The 12,591-nt window shown below is 36.1% G+C and overlaps 1 protein-coding gene across 1 annotated transcript in view; it reads left to right on the forward strand.

Annotated features, from left to right (window-relative positions):
* ADGRV1 (adhesion G protein-coupled receptor V1) overlaps positions 1–12,591 on the forward strand; it is a 567,434-nt gene that overhangs the window by 50,111 nt on the left and 504,732 nt on the right. The window contains exons 7-11 of the mRNA XM_067731218.1: positions 502–1,067; positions 1,441–1,711; positions 2,081–2,410; positions 8,839–9,015; positions 11,211–11,434. Of these exons, the coding sequence (XP_067587319.1) occupies positions 502–1,067; positions 1,441–1,711; positions 2,081–2,410; positions 8,839–9,015; positions 11,211–11,434 (1,568 nt within the window). The remainder of the gene's footprint in view (positions 1–501; positions 1,068–1,440; positions 1,712–2,080; positions 2,411–8,838; positions 9,016–11,210; positions 11,435–12,591) is intronic.

Consider the following 12,591-nt stretch of genomic DNA (forward strand, 5'->3'; position numbering starts at 1 on the left):
TTCTCTAGAGAGACATGATATGTATTTTGAAAATCATGTGATTGGTATCATATGTTTAAATCTTGAGATAGAAACTGTTTAGAGAGAAGCAAGAATAATTTGACATGATTGAAAACTAACAATTTGTATGTGATGTTAATGTAGTTTTCCAGATTCTTATCTATTATCAGACCTTGAATGCTGCTTCTGACCCTACCCACCTGATGAAACTAGTTTTTGCTGTCAGATCTTTAGTTATCTAAAGATTGATCAAGGTTGAAAGCCATTATACTGATACTTGCTTACTTGTTCTTATCATGGCTTTATCTAAAATATGTTGTTTACCTTTGGAAAATATTTTAGTAAATAGACACTGAACAAGCCTCTTTATCTACTCCCTTCAGGTAAAGATTTTTTTATTTCTATGTAATTGCATTGAAACAGAGGGACTTTTCACACTTTGGTTTTTTTGCAGGTGTTTTGGTTATTGATGTTTTACCACTGTTTATATTTCTCTGACAGGTACCAGAAAATGATGAAATATTTTTGATTCAGCTGAAAAGTGTAGAAGGAGGAGCTGAAATCAACACCTCCAGGAGCTCAGTTGAGATCATCATTAAGAAAAATGACAGTCCTGTGAGATTCGTTCAGAGTGTTTATTTGGTACCTGAGGAAGACCACATACTCACAATTCCAGTGGTTCGTGGAAAAGATGACAAGGGAAATATGATTGGATCTGATGAATATGAAATTTCGATCAATTATGTTGTTATAACTGGGAATTCAACAGCACACGCCCAGCAAAATTTAGACTTCATTGATCTTCAGCCAAACACAACTATTGTTTTTCCACCTTTTATTTATGAATCACACCTGAAATTTCAAATAATTGATGATGCCATACCAGAGATTGCTGAATCATTTCATGTTATGTTACTAAAAGATACCTTACAGGGAGATGCTGTGCTATTAGTCCCTTCTGTTGTACAAGTCACCATTAAGCCAAACGACAAACCTTATGGTGTCCTCTCATTCAGCAGTATCTTGTTTGAAAAGACAGTTATAATTGATGAAGATACAACATCAAGGTAGGGTTTATTTTAAATGTTGTATTGCTACAATTATTTTAATATGTTATTCCAAGATTTAATATTTGTGGTGTTGGACACAGTGCTGAACTGTTAAGTGTATGTGTCATTTCCTTGACCATGGTTTCACTGTTTTTTTTTCTATTTTGGGAGTGATATTTAAATCACATATTTAAATATGCAAGTTAATTCACATTATGGTAGTTTCCTAGGGCACATCTACATATCTACTCCTTCATATTAAAAACAGTCATTCTTTATGATTTGGATTCTGCTTTTACCAGTGTCTGGTGGCCACCTTGACATTGAAAATGCCCATTTTAAGGGAAATAGAGTGTATTATATGACCATATATATATTTTTTTAATTCTAGATTTGAAGAAATTACAGTGGTTAGAAATGGTGGCACTCATGGGAATATTTCTGTGAACTGGGTATTGACACGGAATAGCAGTGATCCTTCACCGGTAACAGCAGATATCAGACCAAGTTCTGGAGTTCTCCATTTTGCACAAGGGCAGATGTTGGCATCAATTCCTCTTACTGTGGTTGATGATGATCTTCCAGAAGAGGCAGAAGCTTACCTACTTAAGATTCTCCCTCATACAATACGAGGAGGTGCAGAAGTGAGCGAACCAGCAGAGGTAGATCTCTCATTATGCTTTACTTGTGGGAATATTTCTGTGTCATAGAACAGCTGAAGAACTTGACCACACAAAGCACATTTATGTTTAGTTTGATGTGACAGGAAGAGCACTGGTTTTAGAAATGGTGGTTACTTCCCTTGCTGAAGGTTGTCCCTCTGTAAATAAAAAGTTTGCTCTTAAAAAAATTCCGCAAAGTTTTCAAATGTGCTTTTGATTCATCTGTTACTCTATTACCTATGAGAGTAATCATTTTTAGATGTGATACATAAGTAAATATTAAAATTCAAAATAGCCTAGAAAATAAACCGTTTGGTAATCTCAGATGTGAGAATTCTGCACTTTAATATTTTATTCCTTTATCTGCAGCTTTTGTTCTACATTCAGGATAGTGATGATGTTTATGGCCTAATAACATTTTTTCCTATGGAAAACCAGAAGATTGAAAGTAGCCCACGTGAACGATATTTATCCTTGAGTTTTAAAAGACTAGGAGGAACTAAAGGAGATGTGAATATGTTTTATTCTGCACTTTATATTCCTGCTGGAGATGTGGACCCTTTGCGAGCAAAAGATGGCATCTTAAATATATCCAGGAGAAGCAGCCTCATTTTTCCAGAACAAAAAACCCAAGTCACTGTAAAATTACCACTAAGAAATGATGCATTCCTTCAAAATGGGGCCCACTTCCTAGTACAGGTATTTGAATGATTAAAATAATCTCAACTTTGGTTAAACTACAAGTGTGCTTATCTGTGTGAGAGAGTTAACCAGTCATTATTTTGCCTTCATTTATATTTTGGATTCTGTTGCTTACTAGAAGTTATGTAGGGAGTCCAAAGAGAGCCTGTCTGCCCCAACACATATAAGGATGAATAAAACAAGGATTATACTAAAGTCTGTTTTAATCATGTGATAATAAAAGTAGATCAGACATGAAATGTAGGTCAGAATATAATGGATGATGTAATGGAGAAATTCATGAACTGTGAGTGGGGGAGGGCCAGGAGAGAGTGAGCCATTCTTTTGAGTTGATTTAGGAAAATTTGACATAGGAATATAGTTTGTAGAATAAATATGTTTTTCATGATGGATGCTGCAGGGAAAGCATTCCAGAAATAAAAAAAGCAATATGAGAGAAATTGTGTATATAACTTTAAATAGTATACTAAAAAATCTATTAACTGTAGATAGAATCTATGAACTTCTATCTACTTAGTAAGAAGAAATAAGGGCCCTATATTTCTCCATCTTATCTCTTTTATTTCTTAACTTTTATTAACCAGAGCATATTTTTATTGCCAAAGTTTGAAACATCTGTACTTATTTATGCTACCATGGTTATGTTTTCCATATGGTTGGTATTGGTTGATTTTGAAAATTAGAAAGCAATAAAGGGTGCTTATCAAATTTTGGTTATGTAAATAAATTTAATGCAGAATCAGATAGTATGAATAGATCAATAAAGAAAGAATGTATGATCTATGTCACCATACATTTTGCTAAGTGGAATATATATGAAATGAAATCTCATATTCCATTAATTTCTTTGAATAGTACTGCATTTAAATTTGTTTCATATTTTCGCCTAGACTTTGTTTTATACTTTATTATTGCTTTCTCTGGAGTTTCTAATTGCCCCTTTTATTTATTTATTTATTTTTGGCTGCACTGGGTTTTCGTTGCTGCACGCGGGCTTTCTCTGGTTGCGGCGAGTGGGGGCTACCCTTCCTTGCAGTGTGCGGGCTTCTCATTGCGGTAGCTTCTCTTGTTGTGGAGCACGCTCTCTAGGCACATGGGCTTCAGTAGTAGTTGTGGCACGCGGGCTCAGTAGTTGTGGCTCGTGGGCTCTAGAGCGCAGGCTCGGTAGTTGTGGCACACGGGCTTAGTTGCTCTGCGGCATGTGGGATCTTCCCAGACGAGGGCTTGAACCCGTGTCCCCTGCATTGGCAGGCGGATTCGTAACCACTGCACCACCAGGGAAGCCTTGCTCTTTTTTATATGCCATTCTTACCAAATTAGGTCTTCCACCTGTCTTAGATGTGTTGAATGCTGAGTTTAGCTGTACCAACTGCTTTCTTCACTTGCTTCACGCCTGCTACTTGGGACTGTTTTTTTCTGAACTCCTCAGTTTTCTTGATTTCTTGCCTTTTACTTCTTGGATTGTGTTTTAGTTTTTTTTTTTTGCGGTACGCGGGCCTCTCACTGCTGTGGCCTCTCCCGTTGCGGAGCACAGGCCCCGGATGCGCAGGCCCAGCGGCCATGGCTCACGGGCCCAGCCTCTCCGTGGCACGTGGGATCCTCCCGGGCCGGGGCACGAACCCGTGTCCCCTGCATCGGCAGGCGGACTCTCAACCACTGCGCCACCAGGGAAGCCCTGTGTTTTAGTTTTGTTGAAATATATCTATCCTCAAATACATGTGCAGAAAAAGTATGTGCAAGGTAAACTTTTTGAGTCTTTGAGCACTGAAAGTGAAATTTCATACATTGATAACTGGCTTCGTAGAATTTCTAGATTAAAGTAACTTCTTCTTCAGAACTTGAAAGGTATTGCCTTTTAGCTTCCAGAGTTGCGATTAGAAATTTGAGGGGAAAGAAATCATTTACCTTTAGGTTAACTTGCTCTTTATCTCTGAAAGCTTTTTTTTAAATCTTGGCATTCTGAATTTCTCAGGGCTGTGTCGTACCTTGCTTAGCACTTGGTGGGGTGGGCCCTTTTATTTTGAAGACTTTTGTCTTTTTTTTGGGCTAAGTCACTGCTCACGCTTGTATGGTTTGTGCATTAATTGCGGACTCCTAGTGGAGGTGTCTAGTGAGTGGCCCGTTATGGGGATATATGATTTGTCGGTACGTAGGGATGCCTTTTTGCAATATGCCTACATATAGGGAGACCTTTTGTCAGCATTCCAAAAGCTTTGTGGTGGGAGATCTGCTTTTCACCTTTATTATTATAACTATTATTATTATTCTATTGTGTCTCCTCGAAATGGGGAAATTATGATACGATGCATCCTTCTGTCTATGAGGATAACCCACTTTTATGGAGGACCCTTGAATTCTCTTCTTGGGGTGATGGGTGAACAGAACATGGTGTCATTCACAGTTGTTTCCATTCCCCCTGCAGCTTGTGGAATGCTCTTATGAGGTGACTGGCCAAATGGTGGGGGATCTGGGTCTGTGAAGTGGAATTGAGCAAGTGGTCAAGCCCATGGCCCTGACCCCATTGAGCAAGAAGTTAAGGCAATTAGAATGCTGCCATCAGAGCACATTTAGAGAGATATTTAGAAAATTTTAAAAAGCTTTAAGTTTGACCTTCTAAAAAACATGTCATAACTTACTTTTTAAAGTTGGTCCTTTTAATATATGGAAATACATACTAATTTCACCAGTTTGCAATTAGGGTAGCATTTCCCAAACTTAGGAATTCTCAGGTGCCTCTGGGAGATTTAAATAACTTGCTGAGAGGAGTGTCAGAGTTTATTGTGGGTTTTTGTGTTTTTTGTTTTTTTTTTTTGGCATCAGTGCTCTCCTTTGCCTTCTCTGTGGTTGGTGTCCTCTGTATTCAGAGCATTCTTATTAGTAGACATTGTCTTGGTCAGTTCGGGCTGCTATAAAGACTACCACAGACTGGGTGGCTTAAACAACGGACATTTACTTCTCACAGTTCTGGAATCTGGGAAGTCTGAGATCAGAATGCCAGCATGGTGGGGTTTTGGGGAGAGCCCTCTTCCTGGTTTTCAGACTGATGTCTTTGCTTTTTGTCCTCACATGGTGGAGAGAGAGAGAGAGGATGCAAGCTCTTTGGTGTCTCTCCTTATAAGAGCATTGATCTATCATGAGAGATCTACCCTCCTGACCTGATCACCTCTCAAAGGTCCCATCTCCAAATACCATCAAATTGGGCATTAGGGTTTCAACATATGAATTCTGGGTCTGGGGATACAAACATTCAATTCATAGCATATATGTTTAAGGCTTTTGTCCCTAGAACCTCAGTATTCAGTTCTCCCTCTGTCTCCTATCCTGCATAGGTCAAAACTCATATAAGAAACAAATTATTAAAACAAGTGAAATGAAGCAAAGGTTTCACACAGTTGCTTTTGCTTTCATGGAGGCCTGGGCATCCTGGAATTCCTGTAGTAGTTGCAGTGACATGACATGAGTTTGAGAACTGATGATGCAGAAGGATTGATTTTGAGTTGTAGAGAACTTTTCTGTTTTACATTTCTGATATCTTTTTTTACTCTGCCTCAAAACCAGTTTTTACTGTGGATAGAGACCCCGTATATCTATGCCAATATTAGTAACCTTTATATTAAGCTTTCAGTCTCTTGAAAATATCCAGTATCTCTATCCAAGTTGCTGCAGAGAATCCTTTTGTAAACAAAACTTTATTAAGAACCTTCAATCGGTCAGATATTATTCTAACTATTTTATTTCAGCATTCTATATGAATATGACAGAATTTATTTTAGACAACACTTGAAAAGAAAGGAAAAGCTTGAAGAAGCATGTAATATCTGAATTTTGGTGATCCCAGGTTAGAAATCTGTTTGCACCACTAATTCCAGACTCAATTTTTTATCTATCTCTGTATTCAGTTGAAAAACAAAGGTCTTACAGTGCAGACAGTCAATTTAATGCTTTAGGACAAAAGGTCATTATTAGTCACTGACACAATTCCTTAAAGTTCAAAACAGCTGTAGGTTCTGGAAGGCTAGTTGGAATTAGAAGGTTGTGTAGTTTGTATAGTACGTAATGGATGAGCAACTCAAGAATAGGAGGCATCAGACTCTGCATGGAAAGCTGAATGAGGCTGAAGAAAGGAGAATCTGAGACATGAGCTCCTCATTCTTCAGTAAGCCTCTCAGCTAAAATACGTTAGTCTGGGATACCGTTTTTGGCAGGCATGGGGTTACTAATGTGCTGTCTCAGTTGCAAACTGTCTGGAAGCAAAGAACGACTCTTTATGAATGGAGTAGTTTGATTTAGCAGATGCTTAAGGAACCCAGACAAAAAGGCTTAGAGACTAGGAAATAAGCCATGGGAAATTAGCATTTTTCTTTTGATCAGTTCATTCCGTAGCCTTCTATATCTTCTTTATCTATATTTTCCAAAAATACTATATTTAGAATTAATTCTGTAACTGTTTTGATAAATGTAAGTAGAATATGAATTTTCTTCCTTTCTTTTTGAAAAGTTTTGAAGTAAAAATAAATCATTATTTTACTTGATATATTCAACAGTATTATCAGTTTAACTCTTTGTGAATGCATGAGAATGAGAGTGTTCATTCACAAACACGTGCTAACTCACACAAGACCAGTGTATTTTAAAAAGTCTTCACCTCCATCCAATGCACACTTTATATTTATATGCCATTCAAATATATATTTTTAGTTTCTTGTGCTATTTTTAAAGATAACTACATATATATGGGTATGTATATTCTTTTTCTCTAGAAGGAATGACAGTTATACTTACGTGGTTTTAACTATGTATCTTTATGTTTCATTTATTTTATAAAGTAAATGCAGTATCCTAAAGAACCGCATGTTATATTTTACTTGACTTAGTCCACATACCAGTATTTAGCAAAATTGGTCAGTCTGATTTCTTTTTTTTTCTTTTACCTGAGTGACTATTTACCAGTCATGGAATTTTTGATATTCTTCTCCTGTATATTATTTTCAAAGCAAAGTGTGTTACATTTAAAAAGGCATTCACTTTTACCCTTAAAATATGTATTGTTCATCACAAAATGTGAGCGTATGTGCAGGATTAGTACAGTCCTTGTCCACAGGTGTCCACAATATCAACTTAAATCACCAGTCTCTACAGGTGGTTACTTAGTATCATTGTTTCCACATTACAAAGCCTAACAGAGGGCTCTGAAGAGTGGGCAATCCATAATGCCCTGTTAAGTTCACAGTTGCTTTTTAACTTAAAATCTCTATGCTTTTTGCAGTCCTGTAATGATTGTCTATGCCTATACTCATGTGAACACTGTGAGGATTGATAAGTTGGATTTTGAAAAGTTAGAATATTAAGATGTTGAAAGTTTTGATATATCAGGATTCTTATAGAGCTCATTTTGTCTTGTAGGGATAAATCAACAAGTCTATTGTGTAGCTGCTGTACTTAATGTCATGTTGCAGGAAAATACTGAGAAAGACACAGACACACAAGAGGTTTATAGTCCTGTTGGGAAGTGAAAGTCTAGAACACACAAAATGCTGATAAGCAAGCAATATGTGAAGTTTAATGTTAATTTCCACGTTTAGTGAGTGTAGCAGTAGAAGTTCAGGAAGAGGTAGAAGAAAGAGGGCTGGAGAATCCAAGGAAATCTTCATGGGAGAGAGGGATATTTAACTAGTCTTTAAGAGCGAGTACATTTTGACTTGTGAGATGATGGAAGGAGGCCATGCTACATGAGGAGAAACTGTGAAAGTTACTCTGAAGGTCATGTTCATTAATCACAGGGACATTATATGTTATACATGTGTCACATTTCTTTAAACATAAAGACATATTAAGTCACATTTGGAGTTCTGAATGGTCTTCTGATCGTGAATTTTCTCTGGCAGAGAAGGGGGGTGGGTGATTTGATTGGAGGTGTGGGTCAGTGGAAGAGAGGAGGGAAATGTGGGCAACTCGCCAATATTTGGCTTTACATCAAGGTAGTTGGGTATAGGCAACAAGGAGGGAAAGCGGATGGTGATATTGGTGAAAATAGTGGTTAGAGGACATGGAGCAGAGATAGTGATTTCTCTTTGGCACGTTCTATCTGCAAGGTGTCTCTGTGATGTTTATGTCATATTCAGTGGCAGTTGGTTATAAAGATTTGGAATTTGAAAGAGAGATCCAGAGGTTATTATGGAGAGGGTATGGAATTATAAGATAAAGGTCTTAGGAAGAACCCTGGGGAATAATAATAATTGAGGATCAGAAAGAGCTCAAGAAGCCAGTGTGGGAGGTTGAATCAGATGGTGAATGAAGAAGGAAGTTGCCAAGTTATTGGTGGCCTTACCCATGCTTATTTTGTTTTCCCATGCAATTAAGACTTTAACATTTTTCTTAAAAATGTCTTTTCTTTCCATTTTTATGGGTTTTTTTGTTTATTATAGTTGGAAGATCTGGAGTTGGTGAATATAGTTCCCCCAATCCCACCCATAAGTCCTAGATTTGGAAAAATCCGAAATATTTCTTTAGTGGTTACTCCAGACATTGCAAATGGAGAAATTGGCTTTATTAGCAATCTTCCAATCATTTTGCATGAACCAGAAGATTTTGCTGCTGAAGTGGTAAGTAGGCTTTTTCTTATTGATGGGGCCTAATGAGTTTGAGATAATGTAAAGACACTGTTTTTTTGAGGGGGAGGTCGGGTTAGTTTATAGAGTTAACAGATCTTGAAAAGCTTCACCATTTACAGCAAGCCTTCAATATGTAATTTGACATAAGTAACTGATGAATGTGTGATTTTCATCATCTTTTGCCATATTCGATAGAATAAAATTAGAATTAATTGCTCACAGCAAAAGTAGGATATTTTGATGACGCTGCGTTCAGCTAGTGGTATGACATTTGGTAGAGTAATAGCCAAACACAATTTTTTTTTATTGGCCAAGTCATATGTACCACAAGAATCCTTGACCTTTTCTATTTCTGAGCACTCCTCATGCTTGCCTTGGGCAGGATTCAGGTGACGTCCTATACTTGGTGGTGGAGGTGATGGTGGTAAAGTAGTGGATGCCAAATCTTCGGAATTTTATATATATATATATATGTGTGTATATATATATACATATATAAAATTTTATTTACATATATATGTAAATTTCTGGATACACACACACGGACACACACAAACATGCTCACATATACAGCACGTCTCCCTGCCTCCCCCCACCCTGGTTGAATTTTCCTGCCATCTATATAGGGACCACACTTGTTTTCGACCTTACCATTCCCTGAGCCACAGTCTGTCCCTAAAACCCTCTCCAAGTCTCTTACACTTAGATTTGGTTTAAACTGGGTTGCAGTTGAGATCAGGAATGTGGAGAGTTGTTTTTGTTATCAAAGCCTCATGTCAAAATATGGTGACCACAACTTCCTTTGTTTGTATATTTGATTCTGTGAATTGGCAGAGAAGCTCTATTTTTCAAGATGGTTTTGACTTTTTATATTTTCATAATATTTTAATATTTTTCTTCTAAAAACTAAAAAGTATTCAGTTTTTTCTGAAAGAATGGGTTGTTTTTATTCATTTATCTTACAAAGCTGTACATTTACCATTTCATATTTTTCCCTAGAGGGAAATTAGTTTCTAGGGAAAGTTTTGGGCTCTGTGAAACCTGCATTCTTCCCATCCTGGGAAACAGCAGAAAGAGTGAGAATTTCCCTTTGTTCTCTTTGTCCCCATCTACAGCCTGGCCACGCCCACCCTCTTGGGGTGATTTAAGGGCCCAGTCCTTTCTTACTTTTTTTTGTCTTTTCTAAGAATCTTACTTTGCTTGCTAGTCTACAGACTTGACCGTTGCTAGCCAAATTAGAAGAATGGTTAGTGAGGAAATATCTTCCATGTTTTTCAAGACAGCCTATGTTCAAGGGCAAAGAGCAGAGGATACCTTTTTTAGCCACTTAAAAAGAATAGCATTATATACTATTAAATATTTGTTTACATTCTTTGTTTGAAAAAAACTTCATTATGATCTTCAATGATCCTTTTCTTATACATATTTAAAGTGTGCTGCACTTAAATAAAACTACCGAATACAATTTGTTTCAGAATTATTATAATAGTTTACATTTATTTAGCTCATGCTATGGAGAGACACTTTAATCTTCACCAGGAACTTGCAAAATAGGGAACCACTAGCTTCATTTCACATGTGGAAATTGAGGTCAGAGAGGTTAAGTAACTTGCCCAGGGTAACCCAGAGCCATGATTTGAGCATCTGATTTTGTTTCTGCTGCATTTGTTGTGTTGGTTAGAAACATTTCTTATTTGTATTATTATTTTCTTATTTTGCCCCTTATCACGTTAGGATGCATTTGACATAACTGTGTACTTCCCAGATTTAGTCACAAAAGCTTATTTTTCAGTTTGTACTGTGATATTAAATTAATTCTTTTTTTCAGAGAACCTCTGATGGAAATTTATTCTTTAGCCATTGTTCTGTGTTTTTCATGGTTCTTTGGCTTTTAAAATGAAGTCTTTTTGTTAAGACAAATCCCAGGTTAGGCGGGTTTTTGGGTGGGGGAAATTTAATAGAGAAGTTTGATTAGCAAAAACTAATATAAAATAGTCAAATCTGAAATTATCATCATACTTAAAGAAAGCTTATTCAGTTGTGCTTTTAATATCATTTTAATTGTTCACTTCTCTATGCACAATACCTAAACATATTAATATAACAAGTGTATGCACTAACTGAAAAGCTTACGTAATTTGTGAGCATGTATTTCAGAAGAACTTGTTCTGTTTTCTTTTTATAAGGTATTCATTCCCTTACATCGGGATGGAACTGATGGCCAGGCTACTGTCTATTGGAGTTTGAAGCCCTCTGGCTTTAATTCAAAAGCAGTGACCCTGGATGATATAGGACCCTTTAATGGCTCTGTTGTGTTTTTATCTGGGCAAAGTGACACAGCAATCAACATTACTGTCAAAGCTGATGACATACCGGAAATGAATGAGACGGTAACACTTTCTCTAGACAGGTAATAACCCATTTAGGTAATGTTTAGTGACATTTATATGTTCACGTTCTGTGAAATAATTTTGTTTCTTGTTTTAATTCTTTTCTTCACATAAAGTAAAAAGAAAAATCTAACTAGATAATGTCATGCTGACCTTCTTCTGACTTTTCTGATGTTTGTTGATGGCTTTTGGTTAGACTGTTACAACATAGTGAACTCTTACCCTGCTATTTATCATGAAGAAACATTACATACAGAATTTATAGAAGGTATTAGATACATCTTAATCATAGCTAATATGTTGCTATGTTCAAAAAATAGGCAGCAGCAAACCCAAAATGTTAGGTTAGGCAAACATCTCTGCTGGCTTCATTTTCATCAGGGAAGAGGATTAGAGCTTGTTTCAGTGAGTAAAAAGAAAGTGTTAATCTTCATATAATGAAATTCTCTTTTTTACATGGAATTTAACATTAAATAATACTAATTTTCCAGAGAATAAAAAATAATACAAATTTAAGGGGTATTTTTAAGTAATAATAAGGATTTAGTTAACATTTCTCAGTAAGTAATTTATATCAAGAAAATATCACAATCTCTCAAAGAGAAATTTTTTTCAGCGATTCAGAAAATTCCAAAAATAAAAAACTACTGTGCATAATTGATGTTAATTAAAAAAATTGAAACCAAGCTTATCTACTACAGGTCTCTATATTAAAGTTGATACATATTAGAGAAGGTTAATATGTGACTTGATGGCTTTGCAAAATTTTTATTTTAGAAACAATAAAATTCATAGATGAATCAATACCTGTTATTTTATACTGTTTTAATGAGGACTGAAGTAGTAATAATTATTTTATGTAACCCCTGGTCCTCTCCAAATTTTACTCTCAGTCTGTTGTAGGTTTTTCTATGTTGGTGTATTGTGTAAACACATTTTATAAACCTTATGAGTAGTTGTTTTTATTTTTATGTGGAAGAAAAATTCAGAATATAGGGAACAAATCTGTTGAATGTCTGCTGTTCATTTTGTGTGCTTTCAGTACCACATTGTGTTTTCTTCCTTTTTCTTAACATAAAAATTAAAACAAAACAAAATAGGCAAACAAACCAAAAAAAGCAAAAACCAAATACAACACACACACACACACACAAACACACATGCACAGTCTAAATGA

Source organism: Pseudorca crassidens, chromosome 3, assembly GCF_039906515.1.
Source record: "Pseudorca crassidens isolate mPseCra1 chromosome 3, mPseCra1.hap1, whole genome shotgun sequence".
Taxonomy (NCBI): domain Eukaryota; kingdom Metazoa; phylum Chordata; class Mammalia; order Artiodactyla; family Delphinidae; genus Pseudorca; species Pseudorca crassidens.